Raw genomic sequence first — 17,381 nt, forward strand, 5'->3', positions numbered from 1 at the left:
GCATCATTCATCATCATTATGGTCATTACTGCTTCTCTCCTCGGGGCTGTTGTTGGGAATGTGCTCTGGCTTTGACAGTCCGCAGAACACTACAGTTGAGAAAGAAAAGAAAGGCAGATGAGGCCTAAAAAATATTAAAATAACACACAGAGAGCCAGCACGTGGATTGAGTAAGACTGCATTGCTGGTAGCACCATTCCTTCTTTTCATTCATGGACACAGCAACCAGCAGACTTATAGCATATCTCTGGAAGAGACTGGAATGCAGCTGGATGAGAGAAAGAGATACAGAGACAAAAAAAGAGAGAGATATGGGGCTGGTTTAAGGTCTTGCCAGACCAGCTTGGTTTGATGTGGTGCTGTGAGAGAAAGAAGCAGCAAGGAAAGAATAAGAGAGTGGAAGGGGGGCAGAAAGAGGGAGGAGAAGGAAACCAAGGGGAGAAATCTGCAAAACCAATCAGTGCAGCATCTGTTGAACAACGGAACAACTTACAAACAGCAACAACAAGGGAAAAAGGTTTCTGCTGTCAGTCACGGTCTGTAGCCAGGACAACAGGACTCTGGCCAACATGTGCAACATATTCTCATGTGGTCAGGAGCTGGCCTGCTGGTTGCACCACTGGTCTCAACTTCTTTGTCTTTGAGAAGTGAACTTTACTCGTGAACACATGTTTAACAAGCAAGAAGAGAATACATGGAGAGAAAAGAGTAGCAATATTGGTGAGGGTATGGGCGTAGGTATCAACATATTACAACCAATATGAACAAAAATAATTTATAATAAACAAATATTTTACAATTACAATATTTCTTCAGTAGTTTATTAATATACTAACAGTTTCCTGTGCCTGTTAATATCTAAGTATTGACGTGTTGTAACATTTTGAGAGTCTTTTCACAGCCTGCCATCCACAAGTACATGTTGGACAGTCAGGTCACCTGGCTTTTTGGAAAATTTACGTGGAATTAATTTTTTTTATATACATTTGTAAATTGGAAAATGCATTTGTGAACACTAGAAATCATTCACTACATCATTAAACATATTTGTACATCTTGTTTTAATTTGTGGACAATGAAACGTGCATTTGTCATCAGTACTGTAACTCAGTTTAGAAATACTTTCATAACTGGGCAGAGCTCTATTGCTAATTGGGTAAACACCCTTTTCCTGTCAAACATTTTTCCTTATCTAAATCAAGGGCCTAAATATGGAGGCTGTGTGATACTGTATGGTGCGGAAAGCCCTCTCAGTCAAGTTTGATTTAACATAAATAAAACTGACTGGACTTGATTTGACTTTGGTTTAACAGCAAAAGGAGGTCGAGGCAGAGGAAAAGGACAACGTCAGCTATGCAGTGGAGATCCAAGGATCTATCAGAGCTGTGTTGCTTCCCCCAACAGCCCCAGGCGTGTCCTCTCTGCGTGCCTGCTGCAAACACTTGGCCCTGTCAGAGGGGAAGGCTCACTGCCTGTCCCATAAATCAACATGTGTGAAAAGACACACACATATCCACATGAGGGTTGAAAATAGAGCACATAGGCTGCTGCAAAAAATGCACCAGACCATTCAATTAAACGCATTTTTAGTGTAAGTGACTGAATAGCTATCTTTTGAGCCTGACTGTAGTTGCTGTTTTTTGTTAGTTGTTTGTTTTTTCCTTGTGATTAACATTTCTAAATGTTGTAATGTAGGACTTGCCCACCTTCTCGATCTTCGACTCTATTACTCATTCAAAGGCTTAAATGTTGTCAAGACTACCCTAAGAGCACAATTTTTGGAAGATTCTAGGAAAAGAAAATCACCATATCATATGTTTGTGGTGTAACTAAGAACATAGACAGAGATGCATAACAAGAGTGATAACAACATTGTAGGAATGACAATGACAGTATTAACAATAAGAATTTTGATAGTAATAGTAGTGGTAGTAATAGTAGTAGTAATAGTAATAATAATGGTAATGTATAAATATAAGACTTAGTCGAGCAGGACCATAGCAGGAGGTCCACACATTCACGGGCACCTGAGAGATGAAGACCTAAAAGCTCTAATTTCTCTTCTACTTTTGGTGACTCTAGGAACTCCAAGTAACCCTGCATCCTGTGAGCGCAGCGCAAGAGCGTCTAGTTGGATAATAAGGTACTGTGACTTCATCTGGTTTCATTGATAAATATAATTGTGTGTCATCTGCATAACAGCAAAAATGTATGGAGTGTTTCCTAATAATGTCACCAGTGGGGAGCACATATATATGTGTGTGTATATATATATATATATATATATATATATATATATAACAGTATCAAATGCAGCACTGAGGTCTAACAATATGAGTACAGATCTGACGCAAGTAAAAGATCATTTGTGACTTTGACCAGTGACATCTCTGTGCTATGATGAGCTCTAAAACCAGACTGGAAATCCTCAAATAAACTATTATTATATAGGAAATTGCACAGCTGACTAGCAACTGCTTTCTCAGGGATCTTAGAGAGAAAGGGAAGGTTAGATATCGGCCTATAGTTACCCAAAACCTCTTGATCAAGAGTAGGATTTTTAAGAAGAGGTTTGATTACAGCTACTTGGAGGGACTGTGACACATAGCCAGTTGTTAGGGAGTTATCATGTCTAATAGGAAGGTCTTTGAACCACTCCAAGCCTGGCACACTCACCTTGGACCAAACTGTTTAAGGAGACAACAACATGAGCTGTTGCCTCTGACAACACAGCTCTAAGGGTCATCAGGGCAAGCCACCCACCTCCACAACCATCACCACAACAGGCTGGAAATACTTCATACTTCAGCTACATACTACAAACAACACAGTTAGGGTAAAAGAGATATCTTGGAATAAATTTAAAAATATGCACACAGTGTACTACAAACATTGTATAAAAACAGATTTAAGTAATATTTTCTGCATTCATTTCAACATGTAACACAGACATGTTGATACAATTGTAGATTGTTTGCTCTCATTTATTCCAAATCCTTTGACAAACCATGTTTTGGACATTGAGTGCATAACTGCATCATCAGTTTTCTGTGAATTTGGATGGTGTGCTGAAATATGTTCTTGTAATCCTCTCTTTAGAGCAGTGTGCTTTTCATCACCACTCAAACTGTCTGACTGGCTGCCCATACATGTGTGTATCAGCATTTCTATGTGTCAGGTGCTCCACCACTCCGTCTTTGGGCCTGTCAGCAGCATGACTCATAAGGCCCTTCTCAGGATTCAATGTACAACTCACTTAGGACTTGACAGGGGCAGGTGTCAGGTGGTCATTCAGTGTTTGTGTGTCCAAGGTAAGGTTGCTCTTTCAGCACCAATAGGACAGTCTCCTTCTCCCTCTTTTTTTTTTTTTTTACCCACACACCTTTTCTATCAAAGATTGTACAGATTGACATTAGCTGCCAGCCAGCCACCCACATTATGCACACATGACCACATGGTGATTGGTGAGTGCTGTTGACTGTAGACTGTTATTACAGACTAATGAATCTGCCACAAAGCTTTGGAACTGTCACCACCTGTCTTTCTATACCACCACAAGGGACTCAGGGGCTTGTGTTTCTATGTAACTATCCTTATACACTCACCCACAGACATAACAGTGTTAGGGTGATGATTTCCTTCCCTGTGTTGTATGTTGGCTTATGTTATTAGACTGACAATATTACATTCTTCTTCTTCTTCAAAGCTTCCTACACTATTGATTTCAGTATTTCTCATTACCAAAAACACACATGCCACAATAAGCACATACACAAACAGGTAAACACATAAAATCACAGATGTGACACAAATTTTTGAGAAATTTTCTCATCTGCTAACCACATCATTATGTGAAAAATACATACAAACACAAGTAACATTCCTGCACTGTGAACACAGGTCTAACATACAGGCCTGCATCTGTCACTCAGCTACAGACAAATGAGAAGTCAAGTTCCTGTTTCTACTGTGTAGACAAACACTAGGACTGTGCCCCATCTGTACTGCTGAGCTGACATGAAATCAACAATCAATCACAGTCTATTGCTTCCTGCGGTGTCCCTTTGTGGACTGCATAGGGATCGATACTGTTACAGTGTAGCCTCTAGTCAACAAATGTGATGGTCTTATTATGTGTGTGGGTGTTATCTGCTTTGTCATACACAGGGCCAGACTGAAAAGGGATGAAATCAACCCAGAAAAGTCCCCAAAAATAGTTTGCTTCAAGTTTTGCACATTGTGAATGACCAGCTAGATTTTCTGCTGATTTTTCCACTAGAAAATGTGACTGACTCCTACAATATCTGGGCGTGTAACGACGGGTGGAGAGTGGGTTGCACATAACAAACACACAGCTAACACTGACTAATGCATGTAATACCACACTAGTCTAGACATCTTATTTCTCTGTTGTAATCACACAGGGCCTTTCAGAATATGTAGACCAAATGTGCACTGTGTGTGTGCCTAAAGAGTCAGTTTGTCATGGGAGATAAACAGTGTGTCAATAAAACAGTATAGTACAGGAAGCATGAAAACAAAGTGGAACAGACAGCAGTACCACCACACTACTCTTTCCATAGGCCAGACAGGGCCATGGCAGAGACTGTTAGGTGAATAATATAACACCAATATACATTGTAAGTAACCAGGCCGATGTACTGCTTAACTGTCCATTAATTGTGACTTGTCTGACATTCTAAACTTCAGATACTGTCATGGTTTGAAGGTTCTGTTTAATTAGTTTCCTGTTTTATTTTGTAGTTTGTCTTCACTTGTGTCCTGTTTATCTTTTCATTCCCCTTCTTGTCTGTTTCCCCCATTTTTGATTGTTTTCACCTGTGTCTTGTCCTCTTTGTCTACATGCACCTGTGCTCTCCCTGTGTATGTAGTTGGCTCATCTGTGTTCCTTATGTTTTCGGTTCATCTGTGTATCCTGCCTGTACTGCGTTCCCTGTGTTTGATGATGTGTACCTTCACTCCCTGTGATTCCTGTGATCCCTATGTTCCTCATGTTGGCCATTTTGGATTTATTTCTTTGTTTGGACAATTACTACCCAGACTTCCGGCCACCTTGTTTGCCCATTCTGGATCACTTCTTTGTTTTGACAATTACTACTTGGACTCCCAGCCACCTTTAGTTTGCATCCATTCCCTTTTGAATACATTCATTCATTAAGGTTTCTTGTGTTCACCTTCTCCCCGTGTTAGTGTCTGTTAGGGGGTTTTTTGGAACAGATAAGGCAGCAGACAGCTTGAGAGGGTTATAATAGTCAGTAACTGAACACACAGATAATCTTCAGTACCTTCCTTTAAAGAACACTTAAGGAAAAAGAGATAGAGCTGTTCACAGAAACTTTTACAAAATAAAAAAACCCAACATCATCCATCAGCATCGGTGATTTTATCAAAAATAAGAAAGAAGCTAAGAACTTGAAGAGGATTACAAAATCATAATATGAATGAGCAGCATGTTGTCCTGGAGTGGAAGGTGTTGAACTGGACATGTTGAAGATTTTCCTTCAACAACACAATTGGAGGAGAGCCCAGGACAGTATCTGACTACACAGTGTGAAATATAATTTGAGAAGAGTTGCATACTATGTGTTGAGTTGTTCAGGCTAGTCAGAACAGTGAGGGTGGGTTGGGTGGCTTGAGGTTCAGTGAAAGGATCATTGCATCACATGGAAAAAGTGACCATGGAGGAAACGGGAGGGAAGCTGAGTGGTCCATGATTCCAAGAAGTCACTGAGTTTCTAAGAGTTAAGAGCATCAGGTCGACTGCAGAATAGCTTACAACACCATAACACACTCATAACACACAATGCACACCTATTCCATTACCTGAGAATAAAACTGTTCTTACTTCTACTACAGAATACTTGTAGGACTATCTAATAATGTGCTCTCACACCTCCTGATTCTTTTTGACAGTAGCAAGTATTTAAGTTTTAGCCATTTATAGCTCAAACTACCAGCTACATGAGCGCTTGTTGCCCTGTGGAAACCAAGGATATCCAAAACAGATGTTTTTCAAGCTATACAGCCACTCGACAATGAATTGTCAGGTAATCCAGTGGGTCTTTATATGGTTCAATTCAATTCAATTTAATTCAGTTTATTTATATAGCGCCAATTCACAACAAAAGTTATCTCATGACACTTTTCAATTAGAGCAGGTCTAGACCAAACTCTTTAATTAAACTGTAATACAGAGAACCCAACATTCTCCCTCGAGCAAGCACTTGGCGACAGTGGCGAGGAAAAACTGCCTTTTAGAAGGCAGAAACCTCAGAGCAGACCCCGGCTCAAGATGGGCGGCCATCTGCCTTGACTGGTTGGGTTGAGAGAGAGAGAAAGATAGACAGACAAGGAGAGAGAGGGAGAGGGGGGTGGGGCGTGAGAGAAGGTTCAATTATCTTAACAGATTGTGAGGATATACTTCATCCCTAATTTTATAATTTAATTAGATAACAAGACAAAAAAAATGTAGGGAATCAGCTGAAATTTCATTACATTTTTGTACATTACATTTACATTTTTGTTCACAAAGTAATAACATATTATACAATCAAATAATACTAAATAGGTTCAAAATGCATATGAGTTTAGTATGCTTTTAGACACACTGCCTATATGCCCAAACATGAAGTTTCATCAAGCAAACATGTTTAAACACATCCACACAGAAGTTACTTTTGCTCCTTCCAACTGCAGACTGGGAGAAACCAAGACAGATCAAATGGAGACAAAAGTAGGTTAATTAAAACAGGGACAGGCCCTCTATCAGAGCCGGATCAATACAGAGTTAGTTAGACCAGCTGTTCTATTGATCCTATCAGTCAACAAAGTGAGGCGTGAACACCAAGCATCAAAACCTGATTATGGAATTGGATGCAGAATTATTAAGACCATGTACACTCACAGGTCCGTGTGCACGTAATCTCTAAACATGCACAGCTATGCATACACACTGATGGACTGAGTCTAAAGAGAACTTTTTTTGCTAATTTGCCTTGTAGTGGAAAACGTATTTATGTGTTTGTTGAAGAAAGAGGAGTGGGAGATCTGGCAAAGAAAGATGATCTCAGATTCCAGGACTGAGACGTGCACAAGGCACTGCAAGGTCCCGCAGTCAGGAAGGAAAGGGCTTGTGCATGTTGACATAGATGCTGTAGGCAAACACACACACGCACACACGGAAGGGGGTTGTGCAACATTGGCTGCCTTTAAAGAGTGTGTGCAGTCAGGTGGGAAATTCCCTGGTCACAGTCCCAGAATTCCAAAAGAGCCAAGATATTGCTTCTTGCCACATCCAAGTGTCAGTCAGGTGGCACGTCATTCCTGCCCTTCCTGCATGGGTCTGTGTGTTGCTCTGTGTGACACGTGATAAATGAGGAGGAAATCCAAACAAATGAGGCCGTTTCAAGTTCACAACCCTCCCCTCCTCTCAATAAAGTTGCTCACAACCAAAAACAGGACAAGGACATACGTGTACATTCGTCACTGCACAAAAACACAAAAACAACAACAGGTTAGGCTGTGTGTTTGAGCCCCGCATGAGGTCTGAGACAGAATACAGGCTTCCATAATATCGCTGTACTATGTGTCATCACAGTAGAACATAGTCATACTGCACAAGATCACAGGCTTTCTGCAGAGAAGCTTGTACAGTAGCTATAACCCCGAGGCACAGTCAAAAGCAGCTAAACACTATTTAACTGTGTCACACAGACTGAAGGCCTCTGTAAAACAGTACACATGACTGTCTTTCCTCTTCAGGCCTGATCAGAGACAAGTTTTCAGACCCGAGCTCAACTCATAGAATCTGGTACAGAAAGTGGGTTATCACTGTGATAAGTCAAAGTGTGACAAGTTTGAGAGTTCGCAGCAAACCGTAAGCTTTTGAATATATGTGATAAGAAGTGAGCGTATATGCCTGTGCATCTTAGGCACTGGAGAGCATTGTAGATGTGAAGATCTGCTGCAGTATTTGAGGGATCTGCTTGGTGTCCATGGCAACGAAGGATCTCCCTGCTGGCAGGGTCTTCTGGAGTCTGACAAAAGGGAAGAAGAGAGCAGTTTGAGATGAAACAGAATGACAGAACCCTTTCCCATAAGAAAAAGACAGACAAGTACTTGTTTGCTATGTGAACTGAAACTAGACTGAGTACAGTGAGTGAACGAAAGGGCTGTCATTCTTATGGCAGAGCTTCACAACAAGACCACACAGGTGACGTCACTCTTTGTCCTTTCATTCCCCCATTTCCTTACACATTGGTCTTTTCCTGTTAGTAGTTTTTCTTCTAAATGCAGACACACAAGAATGGACAATCAACCGGGATATAAACAGTATTCCCAAAGAGTAATGCAATATTACATAACTGCACGCCTTCCTCCTAACTGGGTTCCTATACTCGTGCTTCCATTACATGTGAATATATTATTCTCTCTATCCTGGTACACTGACTTGATCATTCTGACATGAAACATCTTTGCATTTGGAGTTAGGTTTTATCCAACCTTTCATTTGGGCGTTAGAGTCATTTCTTCTGCATCTATAAGGGTCAGAGGACTCTTTGGTGGCGTTCGCCCTCTGTCTCTCTTGCAGTTCAAAAGAACTCATTGTCATTGTGAAGGTCCTTCAGCTTGTGACTGCATTCTAACCAAGAAGCCAGCGGCTTCTCAAAGCAGACTAAAGAGTGCACTTAACCCCTCTCGCCTGCAAAGCTTGGGATTTAATCTAGTATGCGACTACAAAGGTCATGAGGACCAGCTGCAAGCAGGAACATGAGTAGGCTTCAGCTAGACCAAATTGGATAGTCATTGTTCTGCTTAACTTTGAAGTCTATTTGTTCTTTATTGGTCCAGACTAACTTTTGAGTGGAGTTTCTTATGCAGGATTCTTAAAACTGACTAGATGTCTTCTCTACATGGGAAGTTCATGTTCAGATACCAGTCCATTTTATATAGCATTTTCATTTCATTCAGTCTTCTGTTCATCTCTCATTACTACCCCCCCCACCTTCTCTCTGGCATCTTGTCTTCTTTCTTCTTCTTTTTGACTTTATTCCTGTCATCCTTATCCTTCTTTGGCCCCCCACCCCGTTCACTTATTCTTTCTATTCCTCTGCTAAGATTCTCCAACTCCCGCGTCCACCTGCTCACCTTTCAGCCTGATCGCCAAGGGATCCGATGAAGATGGCAAAGGCATTAACCTGCGGGTCAGAGGTCAGGACGTGGGCAAAACGCTCGGGACGGATGCCATAGCGCTCCAGGTTGGCATCACTGAGCACCACCACAAAGTGCTCATCAGCCTCTTCTCGCGCCAGTTCCTTAATGCTGGCATCCGTGCCCTCCAGAGTGTAGTCACCGCTCATGCAGAACTGAGCGTGGGCATGCATGATCTGCAGGATGGAGGAGGAAATGAAGAGAAATGGAGGAAGAGGTGGCAACAAGCCCTCACATTACACTATCCAGTGCATTTCACAGGTGGAGAATCGGTTTGTGGTGGGTGACCTCAGGAAGTGGGGAACTGGTGAACTCATGAACTAACTATAACTAAACTAACTAACTAACTAACTAAAATTATACATTTAAGGGTCAGCTCATCCAGGTCTTTCTGAGTGACTAGATGTAACTGTTGAAAAGTGGAAGCATCATAAATTTTTGCAGCATCATACCACATTTATCTGTATTTCGACACAGACAAATACCGACACAGGCAGATAAATACAGACAACAATGTAGAACATTGTTTTCATTTGAGTGGGTAAAACTAGTGGAGAGTAATTAAACATGCATGGATTGATAATAGATTTATACCTTGAGGACTTTGAGTCTCTGCTTGTTATTCTTGGGGGCTTTGTCCACTCTGACCAGCTCAATGTCGTAGCCATCGCCTGAGTGGCCAACTATGTCATACTGCACAGAGAAAACAGAGCAACAACAGATCATAACTTAAACATCAAGATACACTTTTCAACAAGGGTGGCAAAGCAAATAAACATGAGCAGCATACACATACAAAAGTATCCTCAATCCATCCTGCAACCACTACGGTCATGCCATAGACCACCCATCACAACTGGCTTACATAAGGTGGTGTCAGCCTGGCACTGTGAGTTCCACTCAGCTATTTCAGGACCCAGGTATTATGTATATGGGCTATTTCTAATAAGGGTGGTTATGACTGTGGTGGTCAAAGGTATGCGACTGTGTGTCTCATCCGTCCACACTGCTGTTGCTGGGTAAGAAGTGTGTTTGAAGACTAATGTTTCATCATTCCATCTCTATTAACATGTTTCAAATAGAAAACCTGAATAGATACGGATGTTTGACCATCACAATCAATCAACACACACAGTGAGACTTCAGGTTGCTCAAGTGAAGGTATGTTTATCTTTTGTGCTATGAAATGGACGTTTTATGTAAGAGTGTTATGCAAAGAAAGCAGTTTCCTGATATGTGGTAAGCAGTACTGAAATATGTGTGTGTGTGAGTGTAAGACACTGATATCTGATCCATTTTAGGTTGGGTTGAGTGTCACTTAGGGGCCAAGAAGTCTGTCTCCCTTTAACTTTTTTTACATGCTCATATCTGCCTCTGCCTCTCCCCTCTTCTCTCCCCCACTCTGTTTTGCTTCCTCCGACTCCTGCATTTTAACAACTCCAAAAGCTTTAAAAAGAAGGCAGACGTAATCAAAATTAATAACATACTGTTATCAAAGTGAAAATTGAACTTTAATCCATAGTTTAATTCACAGTTTTACGGCGGTCAAAAAACTGTTTGACTATACAGATTATACAGTATATGATGTTACAAGCTTGAATACGCATTCTCAATGTGACATGCCATCGCCTCACCTGTGCTTAGGCTGTACAGTAAAAATTCCTCGGTAACAGTCGTTATATTACACACAATATGACATTCTCACCTTGAACTTGTGCTCGTAGTTCTCCAGAGCCTCCATGACCATACACACAGCCTCCATGGAGCGCTCCAACCTGCCGTCCACACCATTGAAGCGGTACATGCTGCCCGATACGTCGACTAACACCCTCAAACGCTTGGGTTTCTGCTGAGGACTGCCCAGCTGCAAATACACAGTGCAATACGCATACAAAACACAAGATTATTAATGAATATTAGCAGACAAACAGAGGTGGGACCAAGTCATTGTCATACAAGCCACAAAAGTGTCAAATCTTTGCTCTCAAATCCTAAGTCAAGTCCTAAGTCCTGAACTGAGAGTTTCAAGTCCTAAACATGTCATAATGCGCTCCTCACCAAATGGAATGTCATTTTAACAGTTCTTCTTTACACAACCGTGAAATGCTGAACGAAGATGGAAGAAGTTCCATCTCTGTAATTTTCAACCCGCACATTTTATATACTGCAATTATTTTTTTGTGGAGGTGGTTTGTTTACAAGGTGCAACTGAATGCACCCTGAGGTCCCTGTCTGTGTATCACACTCAGACACAAACATTTGCTGTCGAGTGTGTGAGATATCTACCCAGCAAATGGAAAATCTACCCACATTTGGCACTTGGTGCATGTTAATTTTGGAACCATGACACTGATGTTAGTTGGTTCAGGAAATGAAGGGAAATAACAGATTAATGGAACACTTTTTAAATCTTAAGCCAAGTTCAGCCAAGAGGCTCAAGTCCAAGAGAAGCCATGAGTCACTGGTGTCCAAGCCATGTTACAAGACTTTTTGATTTTGTCAAGTCGAGTCTAATGTCAAATTTGTCCCATGAGTCCAAGTCATCTGGTTTGAGATTAAATTGAAGAAAATACCTAGTTTGGAAGGTGTTTTGTGGAATCTGGTGTGGCTTCCTTAAAATAACATTCAGCAAAAGGCCAGGATTTCCAAACTGGCTCCACATATTTCAATGCAGAACTTCAGGCCAAACCAAAAATATGCAGTGCTTGGAGCTATATATGGTGGAAAAACTTGGCTATTATGGTTAGTGTGTTTATATGATTTGTCTGGGAACCTCTGCGCTGTGTGTGTTTACTTGAACATACATGACAGCAGAAGAAATGACTAAAAACTGTGTGTGAGCTTGAGCAACAACACAGGCTGTAATATAATCTCACACCACTGGAATGTATCGTCTGACAGATAAAGGTCAAAATGTTTGTCTGGGTGTGTGTGTGTGTGCGTTTGGAGGTGTGGCTCAGGAAAAACAGCAGTTTAAGTGTGGTTTAAATATCTGTATCAACATTAGCTCCACACACACCTCTGGGTCCAACTCTCCTCTGCGTTTATATATAGCCTTCTCTCCAGTCAGTCCGTCAATGATTTTAGCATCATCCAGTTCTCCCAGAGCCTGGTTCTTCAACCACTGTCGTTCCTTCCCTTTAGCCTGTAATGCACACACACAGACACACACACACACACACTTTATGTTCTAGTCAACCAAACAAATAAACACGTTTCAAAATCTGTCTGGAGAGGATGATGTCATTTTGGTGGGGCTCTCAGAAGCAACAGGATGTGAAACGAGGCCAAAAAAGAAAAAGAAAACAACAACAGGCTGATACATTGCATACACTGGGCAGCCGTGGTTGGAGGTTGGAGAAGAGGCTTGTGATCGGAAGGTCGCTGGTTCGATTCCCCCACCGGACAGGCAGGAAAAATTTGAGTGTGGTGGAGTGATGTGATGTAATGTCCCCATCCCCCATTAGCCTACTGATGTGCCCTTGAGCAAGGCACATAACCCCCAATATGCTCCCCACTGCATGTTGCATGTTGCATGTGTGTGTTTCAGTCAGTGATGGGTTAAATGCAGAGAGGTAATTTCCCAGCTTGGGATTAATAAAGTAACTTAAATAAAAAAATGTAAAAAAACAGAAAGATTTACAGTACATACAATATGAGCGCATTAAAACGAGGGGGTGTTTTAAGCATCTGATCCTGTATCTCCTATGTAGCATGTAATTTCACATTTTGCTGTGGTCAACAGGAAGAGGGGAGAAGAGAGAAAGAGAAACGTCACTTTCTCCTCTCCTCAGCTTGGAAGGAAAGGAAGGAAAGCTCTTCTATAGAAAAGACGGTTAACAAAAGAAGGAACACATCCACACACCCCCACCCCACCACTCCGGCTCACACGCCCAGGCTTCACAAAAAGTTCAATACGATAATACTGAGCTTGGAGTGATTTCAGAAGACTTTTGTTTACATAACTCATGATGTGATTACTGGGTCTCATGTCACACACAATGCAGGTCTCGTGACTTCACATCACTGATAACATGCACAGTACAGAAGAGAGTTTATGAGTATGACTGGCTAGTTGCCTGAGAAAATTCATAAACTGCCATTCACAATGGAGAAGTACTATTTCTGGCAGAGAGTATGATGTTACTGTTGCAGTTTCAATATTTTTACAGAAAATTTTTGAAATGAAGAAAAAAACGTGATTCTTTTTATGTGTAGGTGTTATGTTGTTTACAGACAAGCAACCTAGTTTAATAGGTATAAGTTATCTAAACCTTATGATATTTACCCAAATGCCAAGTGTACTGTAGACAGTGGTAAGTGATGCACATGGCTTGAAAAATAAATGTTATCACACACTTACACAGTAATAACAACTTTTGAATCATTTCAGTGAAATTATTCTTTTCATCATCATCATCCAATCACGCTGCTTTATATAACCTGTTATAATGTTGCTGAGTAATGTTTTTTCATCTCTTCACAGGGTGGTGGGCAAATTGATTAATCTGTGCAGTATTTGGGGCCCTGCAAAAAAAAAAAAAAAATCGAAAGTTTGATTTAATTTTGCTGAAACTGATCGTTGTGACAAATTAAGTATTTCCCAAAGATGCCAAAAAATGGCCAGGTTGTGTGGACCATGGCCTGTGTGGAGAAACAACATATTTTTGTTCATGGAGCAACCCCATCTTGCACAAGGTTAGTCCCACAAATGACTACATTTTTAACAAAACTGTGTCTTTTAATAAGCTTGCTATAATTAAACATTACCAAACTATCTCCTCTCCCATGGTATGTCTCCTGCTGACATGTTAAAACACCTCTGAAGCTCATATGACTAACTTTCCTGGTTAATAAAGAGTAGGAGCAAATATGTGTTGCTGTGTGATTGTTTGACCAGCGAAGACTGACTACCTACCATGAGACGCATGATAAATATAAGCCCAGGTGTTTACGGTAAGCCAGACCATTGTTGACAGATAAATTGGGTTTCCCTCGGGGACACTGACGTAGATATAAACAGTTCACTATCATTTTATTGAAAGCTTGCCAGCTATGGATAGGCGTGTACGTTGTGTGTGTGTGTGTGTGTGAGTCCTTAAATCAGTCTTCAGGTATGATAAAAATAACACATCACAGTGTCACGACAGCTGGCGTTGGTAAAATCCCCATCGTCTTTACACTGCGAAGGAAGCCCGGGGCTACATGGGCATATACAAACAATAACCAGTGTTCATGTTGAAAGAAAACAGTGGCATAGCTGCAAACACCTGGATGAAAACACAAACACACACACACACACACACACACACCACAACATATACAAACACAGAGCTTCACACCTGGACAAGAGAATAATAGAGCAAGGCTTAGTGTCGCTGCTCTGTAATCATTCTCGCATGCTGCGTGATTTTCCTCTTGTTAGTCACACACTCATTCACACGCGCACACACAACCCTGCTTCAACGCATCAACGCACGTTTCACCTGAGATGCTATGACAAAAGGAGGGAAGTCTAGAAGAAAATAATGAAATACAGACAATAGATCAATAGATCACATCCTGGATTTTTAATCACCATTAGCTACGCTTTTGCTTTTCCTTTACTTAACTAATCACGGTGCTCCTGTGAGACAGTGAGCCCCCCTCCTGCCCCAGTATCACATGGGAGGGTTGTATGAAGTCAAACAGTTGCCATATATCAACTTTGTAAGCTTGACTTTATTACTTACTAGGGATGGAATCCTGATCTGTCATTGCTGAAATACTGATATGCTCCTGGACAAATGCATTATGGCCATAAAATGCTCCTGTTAAGATTTTGAATTTGAGTCATGTAGAAACTGTAAAAATTTAACTTCACTGACAGGCTTCATCAATTCCTTTTCCAATTCTGAACTGTCTGCTCCTAAACTGTCATGTCTGTGCATTGTTAACCAATACAAGTAATCATGTTTAAATCAAAGTAAAACTACTTGTGTTGCCCGGTGGAGTGAATCTAACCTGTAAACTGTCCAGGATGATGCGTAGAGACTGAACTTGTCTCCTAACAGCTTTGGAGAAGCGCTCGTACGTGGCAGCATCATACTCGCTCATGTCAATCTCCTTCAGCCTGAGGGAAAGAAGGACAGAAAGGAAAGAGAAGAAAACAGATGGAGAGGAAAGGCAGACAATGTAAGAGCCATGTTTTGGGAAACACATTTATATTCAAGCATATGTGGCATGCTAGATTTGTAGTTTTTCTTTTGACTTTTAGCTTCAATCGGCTTCAAATGAGACCTGCAGGTGATTATGCAAATCAGGTGACTGACAGGCAGTTTAACTGGGCACAAGCAGCATCTATTCAGTAATTCCCCGGCTTACAATCATATCACTTGTCCCTGCAGCACACAGATATCAATCAATCAAGTGAACCAATTTGCTTGAACAGTATGCACAGTTGTATTAGTAGACATCTCAGTCACATGTCCAGCTTCAGAAACTGGTCCACCATGACACACTGCTCTACACAGCATATCTCACTGAATTAGAGCACGTTGATCAAAACTTGAGATGCTGTCTCACGGCTATCAAACATAAACATCCAGTATGATATTTGACTTAATACATGGCCTTTAGGACATTGTACACGTCTTGAGACACTCTTCTTGTCTCTGAACATTCCCACACACTATATCACACCAGTTTATACATTCAGTGCAAAGCTGACGGTGCTACTGCAAGCACTCTATACTTTTTACTTATTTGTTCTATTTTTTTCCAAAAGAATTATAATTCTAATTTCAAAAACAGGCTAGTTTATGGATGGAACCACTGACCTTGATGGAGCGGAGCAGAATAACAACAACATTTTAAGCACATTTGAAGCTACTGCCTCATGGTTTTCCAAAATACATCAGGTTGATAAAGAAAATATGGGTGGAAATACACTGAGAAATGTGTTCAGGTGCTCAGGACACCCGTGGGCAAACAGACACAGGGGTCAGTGTTGTTAAATGTGAAGCCCCCTTTTGTGTGTGTATGTGTGAGTTCTCTTCAAAACACACCTGTGGACATAACAAGACAGGTGGGCTGTGCCCTCCCAAGCAGGGCTTATCTGTATAATCCCCTGTGCAGGTACTTTAGCATCACTGACACACGCAAACACAGAATCTTTCTCAGGTGTAGTAAGGGTCTTCACCCCGTTTGCACAGATTGGTGGTGGGGGTGGGGGTGTGTGTGTGTGTGTGTGTGTGTGTGCGTGTGGGGGGGATCTCTGCCAGGTGTTTCAAACTTTTGCTGACAACCAGACCGTGACCATCACAGAGATACAGAGCAGTGACTTCAAAATGCAGGTAGGGATTGAAGGATGGTGGAGATGCTCTCACCTGTGTTACAGTTTGCAACAAACCTGTGTGTGTGTGTGTGTGTGTGTGTGTGTGTGTGTGTGTGTGTGTGTGTGTGTGTGAAAGAGAGGGAGAGAGACTGGTTGCATGAGAACAGAGTGAGAGAGATGTATTGTGTAGACTGTGCTGGCATCAGCCATGCAATCAAAAGTTCAAATGTAGAACATCTACCAACATGATGTCTGCAACAGATGTCTGAATCACTACAACAAACAACACAAAGTTAAATGTTCAAAGATAAGGAAAAATATGAAAACTGCTAAGCTGCGTTTTGGCAAAATTAGATTCTCATTTTGTGTCTGAAAGGATCTATAAGAAAGGTAACAAAAAAAAATGTCATGACCAAGCAAACACCACTAATGTGAACTACTTCTTTTGATAAATATTGGACAAGCACATTTGGTTTGGTTTGTAGTGACAGTAATTGGTGGTCATTCTCATAACACACATGATGTACTATACTACACTCACATTACAGTCCAGCTGTTTTCGACCTGTGCACATAGTCTCCCTGTCTGTTCCTCTGCATTCACACCACGTCAGCCCACAGCATACTACATAGCAGCCAGGTTCCCCCCATACATCCCAAGGTGTACACATGTATGCATGTGTGAAAGTGTTTGTGAGGATGCGTGAGAGTGTATTTGGCCAGACACCTTGGCCAGTGGCCACAGCTATTTCCTTCAAATTCCTGAACCTCGGCTTGACCAGTACACAAAGTCTACTTTGGCACTGCAAAATTTGTGAAATTTCACACGTAACAAC

General features: G+C 41.3%; 1 protein-coding gene across 1 annotated transcript in view; it reads right to left on the minus strand.

Annotated features, from left to right (window-relative positions):
• Positions 1-6,448: 6,448 nt before the first annotated feature.
• Positions 6,449-17,381, minus strand: part of vwa8 (von Willebrand factor A domain containing 8) — a 79,032-nt gene continuing 68,099 nt past the window's right edge. Inside the window, exons 40-45 of the mRNA XM_046403826.1 lie at positions 15,235-15,343; positions 12,251-12,376; positions 10,937-11,095; positions 9,826-9,924; positions 9,169-9,407; positions 6,449-8,057 (exon numbers count right to left, since the gene is read on the minus strand). Of these exons, the coding sequence (XP_046259782.1) occupies positions 7,949-8,057; positions 9,169-9,407; positions 9,826-9,924; positions 10,937-11,095; positions 12,251-12,376; positions 15,235-15,343 (841 nt within the window). The 3' untranslated portion in view covers positions 6,449-7,948. The remainder of the gene's footprint in view (positions 8,058-9,168; positions 9,408-9,825; positions 9,925-10,936; positions 11,096-12,250; positions 12,377-15,234; positions 15,344-17,381) is intronic.

The sequence above is a fragment of the Scatophagus argus genome, chromosome 11, assembly GCF_020382885.2.
Source record: "Scatophagus argus isolate fScaArg1 chromosome 11, fScaArg1.pri, whole genome shotgun sequence".
Classification (NCBI taxonomy): Eukaryota; Metazoa; Chordata; class Actinopteri; family Scatophagidae; genus Scatophagus; species Scatophagus argus.